Genomic DNA, 22145 nt, shown 5'->3' on the forward strand with positions numbered 1-22145 from the left:
TTAGGGTCGGTCTTGTGCTCAAACACCCATCCTCGACCCATCTTTAGCTCTCTCACTGAGGGAAGGAGGTGTTGGTCCAGAATTCCACAGTACATGGCCCCGTCCATCCTCCCCTCAATGCGATGGAGTTGTTTTTGATTGTTGATTCCTCACCATTCGCATGATCAGGGACACCCCACGAGGCGAGATCTTGTGTGGAGGCCTAGACCGAGGGAGGTTGGCAGTGGTGTGGTGCTTCTTCCATTTCCTGATAATTGCACCGACAGTTGATCTTTTCTCTCCAAGTTGCTTTTGTAGTGTATTTTTTTCTAACAGATGTGTGATGATGATATGTATCCACTGAAGAAATAGAACATAGTGTTATAATCAATGGTAGCAAATGACTGAAGAAGACTGATTTGTTGAGCCTGGTATTATAGTAGCTCTGATGTAGTGTAATACTGTGATGCACTGCCCTCAGAATGACACCTGGCCACAGGTGATATACTGAGCGTGAATCTGTGATACACTGTGACAGACGGCGCAGTGATCGTGGATATGACAGGAGAGTGCTCGTAGTCTGAGATTTTGAGATCCACCTCGTGGCCTTGCAGGTGTTCTGGCAGCTGCTACTCTGTGTGACCTAACATAACCTCGCTGTCCTAAAGTAACCTTAAAGCATGTATTCTTTATAATTGTGTGTTTTACTAGAACTACCAATGAACTGGTTATTCTTATAATCTCATTATGGCTTTGATATAATCCTACAGAGCACTTAATGACAATACTACTCTATATTCTGTTCTTATTACTTTTTATTATTCCCTTTTCAGCTAACTAACTGTCTAGAGTTGCTAAAAGTTTTTTTTTTAGAGATCAGATAACCCGAAGCAGAAACATAACGGTGAAACCTGAAAAGAAAAAGGCATGTCCTGACATGCCCTGTGGCTGGCCTTTTGCTGAGTCGGCATTAAGATAAGGAAGAAAAAAGGAAAACTAAGGCAAATCAGATTACCTAATGGTGTGTCAAAACATAACTATTGGACAGTACTTAAGAAGATGCCCCCATGTATAAAAGACAGGGCACTGACCATTGTAAGTCGGAGTTTGTCAGAATTGCACTCTGTGCGTTTCTGAGCGTGTTCCCCTTTATTGTTGACAATAACGTACTTTGCTCCTCGGACTTCTGACTCCTGCAGATCTTTATTGGACACCTTTTTTATCTTTATTGGACACCTTTTTTATCTTTATTGGACACCTTTTTTTAAAGAATATTTTTCTGAAACAATTGGACGGCTGTTTTTGAGTGATTTGGCCTGATTGTGGTTTGTGCATTTGGCCTTCACATTCCACGACACTTTCCAATTCTCTTGTAGCCCGTCCCAGCCTTGTGCAGGTCAACAATCTTGTCCCTGATGTCCTTAGACAGTTCTTTGGTCTTGCCCTTGGTGGAAATGTCGGAATCTGGTTGTTTGGGTGTGGACAGGTGTCTTTTATACAGGTGATGAGGTGAGGCAGGTGTATTTGATGTAAATAATTAGTTGGGTTGGGATTGGGGTTGTGTCTTAAAGAAAGACTAACTGGCTTGTGGGAGCCAGAATAGTTGCTGTTTGGCAGGGGGTCAAATACTTATTTTTCCTCATCAGATGGTGATCAATTTTTATAAATTCATATGATGTTATTTTCTCAAATTTTCTTTGGCATTCCGTCTCTCACTGTTAGTGTACATATGATTAAAATTATGGATTGTTGAATTCTTTGTAAGTGGGCAAACCTGCAAAAACAGCAAGGGGTCAAACACTTATGTTCCCCCAACACTGAACCCAGACAATCAAAACAGGGGACGGGAGCAAAATCCCCCAAAATGAAGAAGAAATGCTCATTTTCAAGCGCGTAACAAACCAACAGGTCAAGAGGATACAAGCAAATAATTCAACAACATGGTTTGCAAGAAAAGGCTTTCAAATGGTTTGAGTATTGAAAAGTCGTTTTTGGCCAGTTGTGACAGCCTCTCCAGGTGTCAGAGTTCGCTGTGGATGTGCTGGATGGCTTTAAGGAGTGCTGGAGTAATGGTCGCAATAGAGACTAAAGAAGGGACATCTTGAGTGGACTGCAGATCCATCAGTTACCTTCCCCCGATCAGCAACGTCCGACACAATAGCTGGTGATGAAGTGGGACTGCAAAGAAGGCGAAATAGGCTGGGCTCTGACAGTTTGTGTCAGGGAAGTTGTTGATTCACACTGAATCGTAGCTGCCTGTTTAAACTCCACCTGAGTTTCACACAGCAACCGCTATGTCTCCAGGTGTTGCAGAGAAAACAGTACATCACTCTGTCTCCAGCTGACCGTTACAGCTGGCCAGCCGTGGCTCGAGGATGCAACACTGTCATCATCTCCCAAAATGCTGACCAGCCACTCAGCTACCTCGCCCCACTCCTCACCCACATCCTGCTCAACTCCATCTTCACCCCCCTCACCTCGAGCACAGGGGTGAGTACATCAACACCAGGCAGGAGACCGTTTATCAGATAAGATGAAAGGCTTCCTCATCAGATTAAAGATCTGATTCCTCATTAAATTAAAGATTATTACATTCACATTCTAAAACACCCTGTTCATCTTTCGTGAAAACAGTACCTGACCTGCCTTCATGCAGAATCTTCATTCCATTGACTGGACTGTCAGTCATTTGCTTATTTTTCTTCTTTTAGTTGTTGTTTCAAACAAACATCAAAGGCACAAAGTTTGACGTCAGTCTTGGAAATCATGTGTCTGAGAAACATGATGTCTGTTTTAGGGTTGCAGGGAGCTGATTGGTCCATTACTGTTGTCACTCTACATGCTGCCACAGGGTGGCGTCATTACAGAGCACAAAGTATGTTTCTATGCAGATGACACACCACTGAACATGATGCAGATGATGCTGCAGCTACAGACTTCATCACTGACCGTCTGTTCATCAATAAATCAATGGATGAGCAATAATTTCTTCAAGTTAAATGAAGCCAAACTGCAATCCTTCTAGTCTGCCCTCAAACAAAGAGAGAAATGCTGTTTGATAATCTGTGAAATGAACTCTGCATTAAACTGAGGTTTCAGTCTTGGAGTTTTTCAAGATTCAGATCTGAGCTTCAAGTCCCACATCGTCATCAATAAGGTGACCAAATCTAAAGCTAAAGAACGACCTTTTAGAAACAAGTAGATGCTGAAACTGATTCATGCCTTCATTTCAAGCTGACTCTTGACTGTGACGACCTATTTACTGACCTCCAGAAGAAAACCACTGATAGACTTCAGCTCATTCAAAACTCTGCAGCTCGACTATGAACCAGAACCAAGGGCAGAGACCACATTAATCCAGAACACCATGTAGAGGGTGGGAGATGTTTTGACTACATCCTCCTTTCTGCGACTACATGCAGAGAGTCCAGAGCCTCCTATGGCCCTCTTGGTAGAGAGCTGCAGAGTTTCTGTTCCAGTTATCTGTACTCCTGCACAATCTCCACCATCTCACCTCTGATGGAAATTGGAGTAGTAGGAGTCCTGGACCTCCTGAGGTCTACCACCAGCTCCTTTGTTTTGTTGGTGTTGAGCTGCAGATAGTTCAGCTCACTGCTGCATTGCTTATAAAATTTTGTATTTTAATTTTTTTCTGCTCTATTTTTAATTCAATTAAATTTCAATTCAATTTATTTGTATAGCGCCAAATCACAACAGAAGTTGTCTCAGGACACTTTCCATATAGAGCTGGTACAGACCAAGCTCTTTTATCCTCATTTTGATCTTGTTTTTACTACAAGTGTCAGGTGGCTTTTATTCTCCATCTTAATTTGCATTAATTGTGCATTCTAGCAGTGTTTTGATCACCTTTATCTTATTTTTTACTGTTGTCTAGAGGTTTTTTCATACTTACCTTGGTGCATGTAATATCTTTGTTGTGAAGCAATTTGAGCTTCACTTCTTGTATGGTGCTATACAAATGAAGATTATTATTATTCTTAATGATTTTTGTGGATATTTTTGCTGTCTGTATTGATGTGTTTGTGTCCAGCCCATCGCAGTGCTGCTGTGTCCAGGCAGAGAGAAGGTCCAGGCAGTGTATGACCTGCTGGAGGAGTTGAAGGTCAACCCAGTCCTACACCCTGCCATCGTGCTGCTGGGCATCGGCAAAGACGAGGCCAAAGCTGTCAGGATCCCTAAAAACTGTGAGTGAAGCACAATCTGTTATGTCAGTCCGCTAGTCATCATCTAAAGACCACATTTAGGAAGCTATTATAGAAGATCTCCAAATACATTTATTTGGTAAAAAATTGGATCATCCCAAACTAAGGTAGTCAAAAACCATAATATCCTACATGTGCTGTTTTTATTGTTTACCAGGCCTGTTGTTAGTGTCGACTCCCTTCGTTTTGGCCCGTCTGCTGTCCTGCCGCTGCTTCCTGTTCCTTCGTCTCTACCACCTGGTGTTGGACGAGGCCGACCGACTCTTTACTCTGGCTCCAGACCAGGTGACGATCTGCTCTTACTCACTCTGAACAGCTGCCTGGAAATCGTGTGATCTGGTCAGCAAGATACTTTAAATAGCCAAGAACAGAACGGCCAAAAAAACTAAAACTGTCCGTTTGTTGTGGAAAACCGGCTTTGGACATCAGTAAATAAAGCACCCAGAGGTTAACAGAGGAGATTCAACCGTAGAGATGCCATGTTTGATTGATTAGTTGTCAACTATTGAATTGATCAACAAGTATTTCGATAATTGATTCATCGATTTGAGTAATTTTTTAAGAGGAAAAAGTCCTTTCCAGCCTTTTCCTGTTTCTTCACTCCTAGTCGATTAATTGAGAGAGTAATCAACAATGAAAAAAAAAAATTGTTTTTTTTATTTGGATGCAAATAATGTTTACTGGCTACAGCTGACCATGTCACCGCCGACAGTTTCATTTGAATACAATGCCTGCTTGATAATGATAAGTGTCTTTCTTCAAACAGGACAACTGTCAGCACCTGACAGATTTGTTAGTTATTCCATAAATATGTTATTCTTTTATTCCCAAGCTTCAACTTTTCTGTGCATGTCATTGAACATGAACGTTTTCCTGTCAGATGGCGACCATCTTGCAGCATTTCCAAAAGGTGACCTCCAGAGAGGAGAATGCTTCCTGTCCTCAACAGCTCATCGCTGTGGCAAAAAGATGGACCAGTCACATACAGGGTTTGTTAGCCAAGCACATGCCAAACCCCTGCATTGTACTGACTGTTCCTGAGGAAGCTGCGCTCTACGCTAATGTTCAGCAGGTCGGTCTAAAGAATCATCCATCTTTATGACTGTATGTTGTTGCCATGTTACACTTACACAAATCTTTTTAGTCAACAAAATTTAAGATTTGATATGCAAAAAGTGCATAGATAACCTCACATTTTATAATAAAATAATCCAGATTAGCATTTATATGGAAGCCTTGAAAGTCATTTCTTCTCATGTCACGAGTTCTTGCTCAGTTATATGTCCGATGAGATCTTCAATTTAAGGAAATGTTTGTCCTCCCTCAGATCATCCTCACAACCCTCGAGAACAGTAAGATCTCAGCGCTGTTGGGTGCATTGGATTTCAACCCTGATGTCTGCCAGAAGACTCTGATTGTGTCCAACTCTGCTCAGGAGGTGGACGATGTGTTCAAGGTGAAAGGACAGTTTCACTTATAGTGTACATCAGGGGTCCTCCAACTCATTACTCAAAGGTCCTCAGCTGATTTTAGTTAGGTAGCGAATGAAAATTAAGCCCAGTGGCACCTCCTGCGCCTAATAGACAAGCTTTGTGATTCTCAGTGACTATCTGTGGAGCAGATGACCAATGAAATACACACTCTTTGATTTGTTGACAGAGGTTGACAAGCTGATCAGAACGGACATGCATTTTCTGAGTTCATGAATATTCTCTGGGTTGGATGGGAATGTGGTGGGCTTGACTTGACATACAGCTGGGTCCTGATTTGACTTGGTAGGGTAGCCATTTGGTCCAGATGTGGACCGAGGTCCGGACTTTGAAAAAGCATGTTGTACACAGTACTGTACATTACAGTGCTTTAATTCTGGAATTAATTTCAATATCAGAGTATTAGAAACGTAAAGCTGTGGACACACAGGTGGTAGAAGTGCTGCAAAGCGTCACTCTAGGTCAGTTGTGCGAGCGGTAGCCTCATTGTGCGCACCTGAATCACACGTAGAGCTGATTTTTATAACAGTTTTTCTTATATTTCCTTGAATAAGCAGAGCGGTGCTTCTTCTGCAGTGATGAAGTTAAAACGACCTTTGCCTCGTGTGACCATCTGTTGTCAGGGGATTATCTCCTGCTGGTGTGTGTCTGCTGGCTCTCTGTTTACACACACCTGACAAATATGTGGAATAAGTAGGTACTTAAAAACACAATCACAAATGGCAGTGATACGATTTCTAGTTCAATCAAGTGAATGAAGTAGAGATAATTTTTTAATATGACAGGTAGGGATGCACCAATCCGATACCGGTATCGGTAACGGTCCCGATATTGAAGAAAATTCTAGATCGGGTATCGTGACATCAGTGACAATGGACCCGATACATAGGGGCCGATCTGTTCAGTCTAATGCTATGCTGTAGGCACTGTGAGTGGCGTCATGCACACAGTGCTGAAGCACACATAACGTGGACCGCATTGTTTTCAGAATAGAGCGAGCGAAGGGATTGGCTATCTGGAACTTTTTCAAACTGTCTCAGCCTACAAACTCGAAGGCTACTGTCAGTACCTGCACAGTAAATGTTCCGAGGGGCGGTGGCAGAACGTCGTTATAACACGACCAACTTAATCAAGCACCTACAGAGATTTCACACCAGGGAGCACGCTGACTTCATTAAACTGAATAAACAAAAAGGAGGCGGTATGACGCAGCTAACTTTGAAGGAGATGAAGGAGAGAGGTGAAAAATTAAAACCTAATAGTGTGCATGCAACAAAAATCACAGAGAGGATGTCCTGTGCCACTTTTAAGATAAGATAAGATAAGATAAGATAAGATATACCTTTATTAGTCCCACAGTGGGGAAATTTCAGGTATTACAGCAGCAAAAGTGGATAGCAAACATAGAGGGCATCAGTAAAAGGAAATTAAATATTAAATATCAACCAAACAATATAAACAATATAAAGTTTAAAGTTTAACTACACACTGCCTGAAGCTGGTTGTCAACGAGGGACTTCTATCACAGTGCTGAGTGATGCCGTTGCAAGTGGGAGAGAGACTGTTGCACACTTTATATTCCTTTTATATTCCTAATTTCACTAACTGAACCAGTTACACTTTTTTTACATGTTGTTTAGCCAAGCTAGAGAAGCTATTGCCTTAAGGTTACTTTCACACCAGAGCTGTTTGGTCCACTTTAAACGGACCAGAGTTCGTTTCTTCGGATAGTCCGCTTCGTTTGGGCAGGTGTGAAAGCTCATCCCAACTCTGGTCCGCCTGAAAAGGGTCTCCGTTCGCTTGCAAGTGAACCCTGGTTCGGTTCATATCATGTATTCTGTGCTAAAATACAACGTATCTCATCTGTATTTATAATATAGCTTGATTCTCTATTTACAGCTCATTAGTCCTTACGTGAATGTTTACTGTTGCTATGGCAACAAGTGACCGCTACATTAGCAGTTGCTAGGTAGCTTAGCTCAATTGTCTGAACAACAATAACCCATAAATTCACAATTTGGCATATTTAAACAAAATCAAATCACAGCTACCAACAGTCACAGTCCTTAAACTCTGAGCTCGTATGTTGTCACATGTTAGATCGTCAAAGTTAGAAAAATAACAGAATCAATCCCTGACGAGCTACGATAGCATTATAGGAACAGTTGCGTTCACTGTCGTTTTTCCGGGCCAGGAGGGAGGGATTTCTCCTCCTACTTTGTCCAATCGACGAGCGCCCCTTCCATCCACGTGATGCTGCTCAGAAAGTTCGGTGCGCTTTAGAAATCACAGCGTGAAAGCAGAACCGAAACTAGTGATAAATGCAACAATGTTGCGACTTTCAGCTCCCCAATCGAACCGAGTCCGCTTGGTCAGGTGTGAAAACGACCTAAGATTGTTGTGCTGGTGCATAGTTATTAAATAAATAACTCAGTACATTTATATCTGTTTTTTTTTTTTTTTTAAAACAAAGCAGAAAAGAAATGTTTAAGTCAAGTCTGATGCACCAAAGAATGATCCCAGTCTTTTCCACACAATGAAACATACCATTTGTTAGGTAATTCAGCGCTGGTTTTCTGGATAGTATCGGTATTGGCTGATTGCTAAACCTTACACTGGAGATCAAAATTAGAGAACAACCTACCTAAATGTCAAGGTCACCGCATAGTCCTATTTGAAATGATCCAAACAGGAGTAAAAGAGCAGTATTTTAAGCATTTTTCATGAGTTACATATATTCTGAAGCACAGTATAAAAAACTTAAATAAGATATTTGAAAAAGAACACTGATCAAAATAAGAGAACACTTTCAGACACCCCCAGTTAGTGGTGTTAATCTGGCACCTGGTGCTAATTTCCTTAATTATCTGAGAAACCCTATTTAACTGGCAGCCGAAATTTCCAGTTTTCACTGACTCTTCAAGATGGTGAGACGTTCTAAAGTGACTGAAACCCTCCGGCAGCAGGTTGTCCAGATGACGGCCAAAGGGATGACCCTGTCAGCCATAGCGAGAGAAGTTGGTCGTTCCAAATCTGTGATTTCGAGAATATTGCATCTTTACAATGTCACAAACTCATTCAAGTCCCCCAAGAAGGCTGGTCGTCCACGAAAGACAAATGCAAGAGAGGACAGGATAATGCGGAGAATGTCAATGGGCAGTCGGTTTAACACTGCAGCAGGAATTGCTCGCCAGTTCAGTGCTGTACATGGTAAGGATCTGTCTCGTCATACAGTGTCTCGACGTTTAAGAGCATTTGGACTGAAAGCCCACTCTGCGGTGACCAAACCTCTCATTAGCAGAAAGAATCAAAAGGCTAGACTAGCCTTTGCTGAGGAGCATGTTGTGTGGACAGAGGAAAACTGGTCCAAAGTTCACTTTAGTGATGAAAGCAAGTTTAATTTATTTGGGTCCGATGGGAAACATTATGTTTGTCGTCAAACTGGGGAAAGACTGAACCCAAAGTGTGTGAAGAAGTCAGTGAAAGGTGGAGGAGGAAGTGTCATGGTTTGGGGAATGCTTTCTGCAGCAGGAGTTGGGCCTCTTATACAGCTACATGGCAGAGTGAATGCAAATGTTTATCAGAACCTTCTTCGACAACATGTTGTTCCTCCCCTGCGTTCATCACCCAATCAGCTAGCAATTTTCATGCAGGACAATGCCCCCTGTCACACAGTAAAACGGGTAAAGCAGTTCCTTGAAACTGAAAACATTGAAATAATGAAATGGCCAGCCCAGAGTCCTGATCTAAACCCAATAGGAAAATCCTTGGTGACAAAGTTATGGCCAAGAAACACACTACAGTCACCGAACTGTATAAGAGACTTGAAGAAGAGTGGACCAAAATCACACCGGAGCAGTGTGAGAGACTAGTGATGTCCTGTGGCCGTAGATGTGCTGAAGTCATTCAAAACAACAGCCTGTACACTTCCTACTAATTGTGGACTGTTGTGACCTTAAGGTAATTTAGTTGTAATTTTTCACCGTGCTACAGTCATTGCTGTTCTCTAATTTTGATCATTGTGTTCTCTGCAAAATACAGGCTTTTTGTTGAAGTGCCTATTTTGTAAAACACTGCTCTATTGTGCAATAATCTGGGCAACAACTGGTAATCTGTGCATTTATCTGAAATTTATTTGTAAATTATCTGTTCAAGAACCAGAGCAAAATTTTACTGGGGCAATAATCTGTACAATACATCCTGTACATAACAGTCTGCAAACACAATTTCTAATTTAGAGACACTTATTTCTATCACACTTTTTTTATTTATACTTATATATACTTACTGATTGTCTGCCTCGTCTATTTTGTCTTACTGATGCTGCTGTCATTTGGAATTTCCCCTTGTGGGACTAATAAAGGTATATTGAATTGAATTGAATTGAATTAGCATGATATAGCCACAAAAAAAAATCCTTCAAATGTTGAGCAATGAAGAATACATTATTTCCGAAAAAATCAAGTGTTCATAAATTGTTCTTTAATTTTGATCCCCAGTGTAGATATCGGTATCGGAGGTGAAAAAAACGGAACAGCGCATCCCTAATGACAGATGATGTGACAATTAAGCCTCATCAGAAAGGTTTTGGTGCTAAGGGAGATATTGGTAATCAAGGGGGATTTATCGATCCTAATTCTAACCCTAAGGGGTCCAATCCCCCTCAAGCCACAGCCTGATAATTAGAATTTTTAGAAGAATGCGTACTTAACAAGCAGGGATGAACTCCTCTGTCCTTTGGGTTGAGGTAAGAAAGCTGGGCAGCTATGACACAGTTTATGGTTACAGTTCCTCCACTGATGTGGAGCGGCTGTGGCTCAGGAGGTAGAGCTGTCGTCCACCAATCAGGAGGTTGGTGGTTTGATCCCTGGCCTTGGCAGTCCACATGCTGAATTATCAGCATTATAAGCAAGATAGTGAACCCCAAAACTGCACCATTGGTGTGTGAATTCATACGTACGTCGCTTTGGATAAAAGGGTCTGCTAATGACTAATTGTAATTGATGTGAGTGTGCTGGGAAATGGACCGAACGTTTCAGTTTGCATGAACATGGACAACTGATAAATATGGCAGCTTAACGTGAAATATATGAGAAAGGTGATCACAAGTCTGAACCCAGAAGAGAGAGAGATCATGCCTTGAATCTTGTATTCCTTTACTAAAGCAGGAAATGACTTGGGGACCTCTGACGAGAGTGTCTAAAGAAGTTCAGGTGTTCGGTTGGGAGTATGGAGAGCGGTTGCTGGAAAGTGGAAACAAAAACCAAAGGGGAATTTTCCTTGAAATTTACAGTTGTCTTTTTTAATATTCAGGCTGTGAGCAACCAATCGGGATTCTGCCTCAGGACCCACGAGGGGTTAACCCACCAGTTTGACTTGGTCATCCAGCAGTGGAAGAAAGGCTTCGGGCCCAGGACTCAAGTTATTCTGGGTAAACTGAGGATATTTCTAGGGACTGAACATAGAGAACATTATCATCAGCAGTAAAGATATTTACAGCCATTCACTAAATTTCCTTCGTGAACAGAAACACTGCTGCCACCTTTCTCATTTCAGTCACATTTGACCTTTGATCTCTAGTGACCACCAACGAGTGTCTGAAGTGTCTGGGAATCAGAGATGCCACTTGCGTTGTCCACTATGGCTTCCCAGCTTCGCCCAGAGTATTTGGCAGCCGACTCTTCTGCATGGTGGAGAACTTCAGAGACCTCTCAGAAGGAGTAAGAACAAATGGGCGGGATGAATTTGGTGGATAAAATCTTGTGTTCCTGCATAAATGATCAGTGCATTAATATCACCACAGTGCCTGCAAAAAAGTGCCCAGAGTGATTTCTGTGATTTCTAAGGTTTCCTCCCAGGATCAAAGAGAGAGCTGCCCTCATCTCACCAGGTCGGTGCTGCTGATCTCTGAGAGAAACGCTGGTCATGTGGTTGGGGTTCTGCGTTACCTGGTACGAACCAGCGCCCTGCTGCCCCCTGAGCTGCTGTCCTTTGCCCAGCGAGTCCACATGGCCCGGGAGAACCAAAAGACCAACAGGCCTCTCTGCAGCGACCTGAAGAGCTTTGGAGTTTGCAGGTCAGCTTGTCCGTTCCTTCCAGTAATGATAGACTGCTCTTTGGTTAATATTTGGATATTTCTGTTGATAATTGATGCGGTTATCCTGAATATCTATTCAGCTGATTCATTAGATGAATATATATTCAGAATTGTCTCACATCTTGAAATGTTTTTTGATCAAGTCAGAGATGTAAAAGCTGTGAAAATAGAAAACATGAAGTTGCATAATACTGTCATTCATCTAGCTCCCCCACGACAAGATGGCATCTCAGCTCTGCAAGCAGTAAGAGTTTGTTCAGGTGTCCATGTAGAGACCGAATAATCAATAGCTCATCGTTTACCCAGCCCAGCCTCCTCACTGTCTGAAGACAGGCGGTGAGAAGTGCACTTTATCTGACTGCAGAGCATCAAACAAATCACTGCACGGCTTTCCAAACGAGAAAAATGTCGAAGACGACTGGATGGATTTTGGTTTTGGGGACTTGTCCTGAGTCAGTCTTTTCCAGTCAGCACATTTTACACTGGAGGGTGTACGGGATCGGGGCTATGTGACGCTGCTGCTGTCTCCAGATTGATTTGAAGAAAGGGTCCTTTCTAACGATCTGGGATCCTTCCACAAGCAGTGAAACGGTAAGGAAAAACATTTTGATCGTTTGTCTCTTTAGACCAGATTTGATTTCATCCACAGATGGTCTTCTTCAGGTGAAGGTGGAGCAGTGAACACCTGTATTTATTTGTGATATATATACACCAGGACAGTGTTCCTATCCTGTATCTCTTTAGTGTCTTCACAAAACATTACGTTCAGATTAGACTCTATGAAGCACATGATAAATTAAGACTTTTTAATCGCATTCTTTGCTCGTTGCCTCCGATAATTGTTTGCATCGTGAGCTCTGTGATGTCAGAGCGTCAGAATAAAGACGACATGTTCCCAGTTTTTAAACTTGGATCACTGCAGTAGAGATGTCTGCAGTCCCAGTTCTCACAGCACACAGCGGTGAGCCCCCACATCCAGCCAGGAAGATGACGTCTTGTATCACATGACTCCTTTAGGCTAATGAAGAGATAACGCTGTGACATCATCATGCAGTTTCCCCCTCAGGGATCAATAAAGTATTCTGATTCTGTACCTGTGAAATACAGGTGTGTCCACTTCTTCCCTTTCCCCTGAAGACGACCACCATCAGTCATGTCCACATGAATTCAAAGTAGTTTGTCTTTTTTCTCTGCTTGTCTCTCAGTCTGTCTTCATGTTGGTGCATGCTTCCATGTTGGTACCTCATGACCCTGCGGCGTCATGAGGTATCTCCAGGAAGTCCACTGTGACCTGAGAGCTTCATCACCTGCTGACACAAACCCTTTACCCTGATGGAGGACATGAGGACAGTTCTGCCATCGCCTAGCTGTACATTGGACGTCCCCTTGTCCCTTCGCTGAATAGAGTTTGTTACTTTTTTGTTCAGGAGGCTTTGGTCATTTCAGGGTCATGTGATGGAGACGCATCAGCAGCAGTTTTTACCTGAAGAGGTCGTTGGGGAAACCTGGAATCGTTGTGGATGTCGTTCATGATTTCAGAGTCGTTTTTGGTTTCCAGGTGCAGAAACGAAGCTAAACAGATTTCCAGGTTGCAAAATAAAAACGCAGACAGAGCGGATGCAGGAGTCGTTGATTGGCAGAAAGTCAGTGGATCCTCAGTCAGAAATGGCGAACATCAAGTGGCTGCAGTTTGTCAAGTCGTCATATTAAGGAGAAATCTGAGCTTTAATTTTTTATTTTTTTTTGCTGACATTTTAGAGGTGAAACAAGTGATCAGTTGAAAAACGATTGAGAAAATGAAGAAAATCTGTATGTGCAGGCTCCACAGATCCTGAAAGAGAAAATGTCCTCATCATGTGACGCTGTCTGTTTTGTCTTGCAGAGACAGCAGTGTGTGTCCCAGCCGTCACAGAGTCATTTCCCACCTGGATCAGTCTGAACTTCCTGCCACGGGCGTCATAGACGTGAGGACGTTCACATCGTCCTCTCTGCTTTAGTCCATCAGTAAACTGCTGATTCTGAGTCGTCATCGGGTGTCAGACTCAGACAGCAAATTAAGGATTAATTAGTGCTGATACATAACCTCGACAAATACATGCAGCTCACTTTTTACACTCTTGATGTTTCTGAGTTTAAATCTCTTTCTTTGATGTGATCATCTTTATGAAAGTATTGATTCAAGCTGGGTGGTGTCGTCGGCGCTCCAGGTCGTCCCTCTCCACGTGGAGGCGGCGTCAGTGTTCTATGGTCGCATTGTCGGGAAGGAGGACGGAAGTTTCCAGAACATGGTGTCTGAGATGACTTCTTACTACGCCGACAAGAAACCTGGAGCCAAGGAGGTGCTGGAGGGAGGCCTGTACGCTGTGCAGGAGGACGAGGTCTTCCACAGGTCTGACATGAACCTAAATACTAGTTGAGGGGCAGATCACTCTGCAGCAGCGGCACAGGCCCAAAGTACACATGTGGAAGCTCAGAAGTAGTTTTTGTCATGATACTGTCTGTTAGTGAAGCAGGGCAGGACATGAGGCTGCTGCTCAGTGAGCAGGTGAGCTGCTTCAGGGTTACTTTAAATCCTCTTGTTTATTGATTCATTGATTGATAATGAAATGAAAGTCGTACTCGTGACGTGCACACAGGTTTGTGTGGTGGAGTCTATGTCATGTGACTGTGCTCCCTGCGGCAGGGTGAAGATCCTGTCTGTCCCTGAGAGACGCGGCCGGCTGTTTTTCAGCGTCTTTGTTCAGTTTATTGATGTGGGGAAGGAGGAGACGGTCAAATCCTATCAGATCCTTCAGCTCCCGGATCGGTTCTGTTCCCTGCCCGGCCAGGCTGTGGAGATCATCGTCTGCCACGTCAAACCGGTCGACGCCGAGACCGACTGGCACCCCAAGGTTTCCACTCACCCTGCTCTCAAATACACAAACGTGGTACCTCCACTCCTGCGTTTGATGTCTTCTGCTCATTCACTTGCCAACCTCAATCGAACCCTCTTATTACCATTGTGTTCCTCCTGCTGAAATCTGATTGGCCATTGACCTGCTGGCGGTCAGAGGATTTGCAGTAGATTGAAAGCACAGATGTTTGTCTCACTGACCTTGTTCAAATGTGGACATTTCTTAGAAAACCCTGCCGTCCAGAAAGTCATGTGATCATCTTTATGAACTCCAGCGAAAGCGAGCTGCAGGTGTTCAACAAGGTGGACATTAACAGCTGTGCTTTAATCAGCTGCCAGAGCTCGATTCCACAGAAGCTCAGTCCAAAGTCACAGTGAAAAGAAGCTGAGCGTCAGAGGGGAGGACGAGCCGCTGACTGCGTCCATGCCGTCAGTGTGCCGGGTCAATAACAACAGAAGTGGTTTAATTATGAAGGTCCTCGTTGGCAGAGGTCTGAGAGCGTTTTCTAACACAGTTTTTTATCAGCCTGTTCGTACTCATACAGGCCAGTAAAAGAAAGTGAAAATATTAAAAATGTCCGAGCTCCACAGTCACTGCTCAGACATCTTGTGGCCCTTGGACAGATGTAGCTGAGGATGTCTGGTGTAGGATTTAGTGGCATCGAGTGATGAGATTGCAGATGGAAAACATACTTATGAATATTTTATTGCATTTTTGCCCATAGATCCTGCAGAATCCTCCACACTGGACCCCCGTCCAATGAAAGACCTGATTTATCTCTTACAGTAACACTAGAGAGACCAGAGAAAGTATGATCAGGCATCAGATTGAGTTGCACCATTTATTCTCAGTCAGTTCATTTTTCTGGATCTGTGAGTGTGTTTATCCGGTCATGTTTAAAGCGAGCAGTGGTGTGGCCGTTGCGTGATTGGACATGTTTTGGCTCACAGGTCACCAGAACGATCAGCCAGAAGATCAGAGGTCTGCAGCACCGAGCGAGAGCCGTGTTCAGTCTGGGAAACACCGTGTTTGTCGATCCCATGGTGGGTTTGTACCCGTCAGTCAGCGGGTGACTGATGCACAAATAAAGTCACTGAATGAATTACTCAGGTTTCTCAGGTTGTTTTTGCACTTTCAGGTCTGCAGAAGGCCAAAGTAGATCTAGGTCCAGTCTGTGTCATAAGTCTGATTTGGACTGTTTCGGCTGGCAGCAGTAAACTTGTGGTTTCCTGTTTCTTTAGGTCCGTGTGACTCAGGTGCCAGGTATGTGACACGTCATACTCAACAGTCACTGAACAGAAACGGAAATCAAATCCAGAAAAACAAGGTTCACAAATGTGCTTCTGATGCGCAAACAAATATTTGTTTTAAATAAATGAAGCCCCAAATAAACAATTTGGAAAAATTTGCATTTTTCATTCAAAACATTTTGGGATGTTTGACGTGACTCTGTTCACAAAAGTATTTTTGTCAACAGGCAATAACCTGTAGCCAACCAGATGGCTCCGTCAGCCTCCATCACGTTCGCACGTGACAAACAAAATAGAAATGCAGCTTCAGTGAAAATTTAACAGCATGCAAATTCTGTTCAATTCATTTATTTGTGGAATCCTGCTGCGTTTGTTGAAAGGCGGAAAGCTTTGTGAACCTCATTGTTAATGTGAACTACTTTTCTTTACGTCTAGAATGGAAAATATTCACGTGCAGAGTCTTTTCCATATGAATCCTGAAATACATGTTAAGACTGGTGTGACTCCACAGGTACGAAAACTGTGATCAATGAGTACAACGTGCAGTCTGAGATCCTGAAGACCAGGATGGGAATCAGCAATCCGGAGCATCTGGACCTGCTGAAGGCGCTCTGCCAGGAGAGCAGGGAGGCGGCTCACCTGTCTGGGTGAGGAAACACTCGACCGTGAGCGTCCCGTCCGATTCCTTCGCCATCCTTCACTAAGACAAATGAACGCCGTCGTTCTGTTTGTAGGTCGTCTCCGGAGCTCAGGATCAAAGCCGAGGAGGAAGTTCTAGCTGAAGCCTTCAGGCTGGCCGAGGTCAGTCAGGTCGCTGACCCCCCTCAGCTCGAGCCATGTGAGCGGCTCGGTCCAGTATCGCCACAGATTCGGTCTGTGGCCTCAGCACCACTGGAAGCTGAACCCGGTCTGGCTCCGGTGTGTGATCTGTTGGCTGGCCCGGCAGCTCCTGCTCAGAGAAACACCCACACTGCTGATCTGAGGTCAGCTGAGCAGATGATGAGGTTGGTGTCTGTGGGTTAGATGGACACGCTCCAGCAGACCTTTAACCTGCAGATGTCTTCATGATGGAAACTTTGCTGAATCCCCGTCACAGCTCGTTTCAGCCTCATTCATGTTTTAGATAGATGTTCAAAGAGTGTGAGTCTTTTCACTGCCGCTGGTACAAAGCAGTTACGTTTTGTTATGTAGCTGAAATGTTGATTCATATTCACGTAAAAACCGATTTTCTCCCATGTATTGATCAGCCGGGGAAACGGCAGCGTTGACGGACCTTTGTCGCATTGCAATGGAATCATTAAACTGGGAACAGCAGCCGTTAGTAGAGAGGAAACCTGAGTTAGTTTAAGCTTTATTTTTATTTTATTATTAATCTCATTGAGTCCTAACAACAAATTACGTATCGGCACCACCTTCAGAAAACAAATTTCAATAGTGAAAATGTTCAGAATATCAAAGCACATGAAGTTCCTCGGAGGAACTGATGTCTCTGGCTTCAGTTTTGTGCTCTAAATGCAGAACTGATCAGAAACTTTATGATTTTCAGCCACAGGAACGAAGATGAAGACAAAGGAGACGTTTTCCACACAAGCTGCCGAGCTTCTGCTGTCAACTGCTGTCAAATCGGTAAAAGTAAAACCAAGTTGTGTCTGGACAGAGTCCAAACTTCAAGGACTGTAGAAAGCTGCCGAGGAGCATGACGGCGTCCTGTGAGACGCCTGTTTCTAACTATTGATTTTATAGATTGACTTGATGATACTGTGACGCTCAGAGGACTTTAAACTTGAGAAGTTTGCTCCCAAAACTGGATCAAACTCGATCTACAAAAAACAGAAAGCTGCAGATGCTGATAAAATACCATTTATTATCAAATTTAGTAAACAGCCGCTTCCAGAGTACGAGTGAAAACAAGACTTTGTAGGTGCGTCCACATTCTGTGTGTGTGTGTGTGTGTGTGTGTTTCTTCAGGTGTGCCTGCAGGTGATGCTCAGGGTCACAGCCAGCAGGTCATCAGCACTAACGACACTGACTCTACGAAAAGGTACCAGACGGCTGGTCTGGATCTTGGAGAAAACTCCTCTGAGGATTTCTGTTGGTACATTGTTGAAGAAAGTGAAAGTTTAAAACCTGCAGTCGGTCTTCAGACTGTGCAGTGTCCGTTATTTGAAGTCACTGGAACAAAACCAGCATTTTCATTTGAAGCAGAGATTTGTTGCCAGAGTAAACTGTGAACGTGTTTTGTGTTTCAGCTTCCACCCTCAGGTCCGCTGGTACCAAACGTCCGACTCTGTGGTGGTGACGGTGAAGCTGATGAACCCGGAGAGTCAGCGCTGCGATTTCTACCCCGACAGAGTCGTTTACAGGTCTGTCAGCACGCCGCCAATGACTGCTCACTGACATTACATCACAGCCTGTAGAGCCGGTGACAAACCTTCAATTCAATTCAATTCAGTTCAGTTTTATTTGTATAGCACCAAATCACAACAGAAGTTGTCTCAGGACACTTTCCATATAGAGCTGGTACAGACCAAACCAAATCTACAGAGGACCAACAATTCCCCCATGAGCAGCACTTGGCGACAGCGGCGAGGAAAAACTTCCTTTAACAGGCAGAAACCTCAGACTGAACCAGACTCTGGGTGGGCGGCCATCTGCCTCCACCGGCTGGGTGAGAGAGGAAGAGCAAGAGAGGGAGGGAGACAGACAGACAGACAGACAGACAGACAGACAGACATGCAGTCACAGTAACAGTGACAGTGGATGTAATAACAGCAGTAGCAGTTGCAGTGGATGTCAGGCAGGGCCAAGGCAGGAGACGCAGCTGAAATCCACAATCCAGATTCAGCCACTGTCCATGGGAACCTGCAAGACGACAAAGCACAGAGACTCCGGGGAAGGAGCTAAGTTAGTAACACGCCGTGGTAGGACATGAGAGCGTGCGGATGGAGAGGGACAGAAGGACGGAGGAGCTCGCTGTATCTTTGGATGTCCCCCGACAGTCTAATCCTATAGCAGCATAACTAGGGGCTGGTCCAGGACCAGCCTGAGCCAGCCCTAACTATAAGCTTTATCAAAGAGGAAAGTTTTAAGACGACTCTTAAATGTAGAGACAGTGTCTGCCTCCCGGACAAAGACTGAAGATGGTTCCACAGGAGAGGAGCTTGATAGCTAAATGCTCTGACTCCTGTTCTGCTTTTTGAGACTTTAGGAACCATAAGTAGAAATGCATTCTGGGAACGCAGTGTTGGAGTGGGGCAATAAGGTACTATGAGCTCTTTAAGATAAGAAGGTGCCTGGCCACTTATGGCTTTGTAAGTAAGGAGGAGAATTTTAAACTCTATTCTAAACTACTCTAAACCTTCTGCTTTGGCCAGTTAAAGCACTGGTTTGTGACCAGCACATAGTTCAGGTCCATAGTTTGATAATTAGGTGCAAACAAATGTTAGCATTCTTTCAGAAAAACAGTTTTTACTGTTGCTGTTCTTCTCTTTGACAAAAGCTCCTCAGATACTTCTTCCCATAATAAAATGTTTTCAAATCATTATTTAGTGTCACATGATTATTATAATAGAGTTGCCATCTTGGTCAAGAGACATCAACATGTTAACAGCTTACAAGCTTATTGGTGATCGACTTCAAAGTAAACGCCTTCTGTCTGCAAACTGGATGAAAGTGTCTCAAATGACTGATTGTAATTGTCATGAAAACATAAGAACAACACATTTCTGCATTTACAAGCACTTTGAGTGCTGAAGACAGTCAGTTGTTTTCAGTCTGGTTTGTTGGTGTTGGCAGCGGGATAACAGAAAAACTATTGGCCCAGTTTTAACGGCACTCGGTGGCGGTGTGTAGCGTGGACCTGAATCTAGCGCAGATACACAAATCATTTTTCAGTTGTGTTGACGTTACACTGGTGGAATAAAGGTCATACGTCTTAACGTCCAGTAGATGATTGTAAAGTGACAAATTATAGCTGATGGTAAAGATACGATGGCTCCACATCCAGGCCATGTGCACAGGTACCAGTAAGCCTCTGGGGCCGCCGATACATGTAGCTGCTCAGACTTCACACAGAAAGCAGTTGTTACGGAGCACTTTTTCAGTTTTATATCATCGTAAACTGACTGTCTTTGGATTTTGGGCTACTGGTTGGACAACACAGAACATTTGAATAATGGGAGGCACCGAATGGCTCCTTTCACAGTTTTCTGAAATAACTGTTAGTTGCAGCCCTACGTCATTTGCACAGAAGTAGAATACACTGAGGTGGTGGGTGGGAGAGCCTGGTAACAAAACCCAAATGAAAACGGGTTTGGCACGCTGGTGTTTATGGTGGCCTCAGACTTGAGGGAGGTCTTCCTGAGGAGAGGTGAAGGCAGACTGAGGCAGGTGTTAAAGTACAGAACAGTGTGGGCAGCACAGATGTTTCCTCAGCGTTATCGCACTCACGCTCTGTTGTTTGGGTTCAGTGGCAGAGTCGACGGGCGGACCTACAGGGCCGACCTCCAGCTTCAAGCCAGCATCGTTCCTGACCGCTGCTGCTGTGAAATGAAGTCCAATGAGCCAGTCCTCAGACTGGTTAAAGAGGAGCAGGGATTCTGGGAAAGACTCCTCAGGAACAAGGTGACGGAGTTAGTTTTGTTCAGTCAACAGCTGAAACGAGTATTACTCCTTAGGTCAACTGGACAAAAACCTGCATTTTAAACAGTAAAAGATCTGATGAGTGACGATAAGTTTATTAAACAAATAGACGATTTTAGTGGTCAGTGACCATTTGAGATGCTTGTCAGAATGTACAGAATTCAGTTTGAGCCGCACCGCGTTGAGGGAAATCAAAAGCTGAATTTAACGAGGTGACTTCTTTTCACAGAACATTTTTGTGAGTTACGACATGGAGCACTTTGAAGAGGATGAAGACAGAACCCCACATTGTAAGAACCTCGGTCACCCGAAGCCTGCTTGTGATGATAATTTGTGATGCTGGAAAATCGTGTGAAGTATAGTTTTTGATAGCAGCTCTATAGCTGCTCTGAACTGTTGTGTGACCTTTTGTGGTTTGGTGTTCAGGTCTGTCGTTTGTGGAGAACACAGGAGAGGAAAACTGTTATGTGAACTCAGAGAGCGGCAGTGAAAGCGACTGAAGATCTGCTGGTGACATGAAGCCTACAGCACCAGTTAGTGTGCTTCGTCTCTCATTCCCCTGCTGGAGCTCAGCCTGCCAGCTGCAGCCACAAGGACTCTTTTTCCTCTTCTTTAATGATTAAAAGACTTTGATAAAAACATCTCAAATACTTTATTTTTGACTGCAAAAACAGATGACTAGTCATTCCACTTATTTCAGTATTTTAGTTCACTCAGATTCAAGTCCTTTCTATCACATGCTGCTGATGTTTTAATGGAAGATTTTCACTGAAACAAATATTACTATCTGTTGCTGAATAAGGTCACACAATGGTGACTGAGCCGATGACCCACTGAGGAAAGCAACACAAAGCTGTTTTAAAGCTGTTCCAAGATGTCAGTCCTGGTTGATTTGGTAATAACAAGTTTACTACTTCAGACAGAGTTCTTAAAGGAGTGAGGCAATATTTGTCCTTTCTCCATTATTCTGTGAGCAGCTGTGATGTGATTTGAGTCTGCAGACAGTGAAAGGAGCTTGTTATCGAGCTGAGGAGCTGAGGTGGAGGTGGCTGCTCCTCCTTCCATTATTCCCTGCAGTGGTTCAAAAGGATGGGCTGCCAGAAAATGCAGAGAACGCATTCGACCGGATCAGGACCAAACATAACCTCAGAGCCCAGAGGAGGCCAGTTTGACGACAGGCAAGATGGCGCCGAGGTGATTTCAGACCAGGACCCGGGACTCTGACCCCGGGGACGACGACGACGCAGCAGCTGGCAGGGAGGTCAGCGTCCGCGAGGAAAGCAGCGTTAAGAGCCCCAAGATTGTTGTAACGGTTGATCCTGTTTCTGTCGAGTTTGAATGAAGTTTGTTTTGCGATGAGTTAACCTGGTAAATTAAACCCGTCTCAGTTCAGTAAATTAGAGAAACTTAAATTCAGAAGGTGGACGGTTTAATTTTTCTGTTTAATAAGGAAAACAGGTGTGAGAATATTTATTTTCTTAACATTGTGTGAATTTAGTTTTATTTTTTTAGACTAAAAAAGCTACAAGAGTTTGTGAAACAAACTCAAACATCTCCCTGAAACTACGAAG

General features: G+C 43.7%; 1 protein-coding gene across 1 annotated transcript in view; it reads left to right on the top strand.

The window, feature by feature from the left end:
- tdrd12 (tudor domain containing 12) overlaps positions 1 to 21152 on the top strand; it is a 31913-nt gene extending 10761 nt beyond the window's left edge. Inside the window, exons 13-33 of the mRNA XM_070972965.1 lie at positions 2284 to 2469; positions 4031 to 4184; positions 4360 to 4487; positions 5083 to 5274; positions 5530 to 5658; positions 11006 to 11123; positions 11273 to 11412; positions 11551 to 11768; positions 13672 to 13753; positions 13997 to 14178; positions 14473 to 14680; positions 15634 to 15726; positions 15925 to 15946; positions 16445 to 16580; positions 16668 to 16937; positions 17480 to 17559; positions 17902 to 17974; positions 18183 to 18296; positions 20403 to 20556; positions 20804 to 20864; positions 21001 to 21152. Of these exons, the coding sequence (XP_070829066.1) occupies positions 2284 to 2469; positions 4031 to 4184; positions 4360 to 4487; positions 5083 to 5274; positions 5530 to 5658; positions 11006 to 11123; positions 11273 to 11412; positions 11551 to 11768; positions 13672 to 13753; positions 13997 to 14178; positions 14473 to 14680; positions 15634 to 15726; positions 15925 to 15946; positions 16445 to 16580; positions 16668 to 16937; positions 17480 to 17559; positions 17902 to 17974; positions 18183 to 18296; positions 20403 to 20556; positions 20804 to 20864; positions 21001 to 21074 (2814 nt within the window). The 3' untranslated portion in view covers positions 21075 to 21152. The remainder of the gene's footprint in view (positions 1 to 2283; positions 2470 to 4030; positions 4185 to 4359; positions 4488 to 5082; positions 5275 to 5529; positions 5659 to 11005; positions 11124 to 11272; positions 11413 to 11550; positions 11769 to 13671; positions 13754 to 13996; positions 14179 to 14472; positions 14681 to 15633; positions 15727 to 15924; positions 15947 to 16444; positions 16581 to 16667; positions 16938 to 17479; positions 17560 to 17901; positions 17975 to 18182; positions 18297 to 20402; positions 20557 to 20803; positions 20865 to 21000) is intronic.
- The last annotated feature ends 993 nt before the right edge of the window (positions 21153 to 22145 follow it).

Source organism: Chaetodon trifascialis, chromosome 10 (genome assembly GCF_039877785.1).
Source record: "Chaetodon trifascialis isolate fChaTrf1 chromosome 10, fChaTrf1.hap1, whole genome shotgun sequence".
Classification (NCBI taxonomy): domain Eukaryota; kingdom Metazoa; phylum Chordata; class Actinopteri; order Chaetodontiformes; family Chaetodontidae; genus Chaetodon; species Chaetodon trifascialis.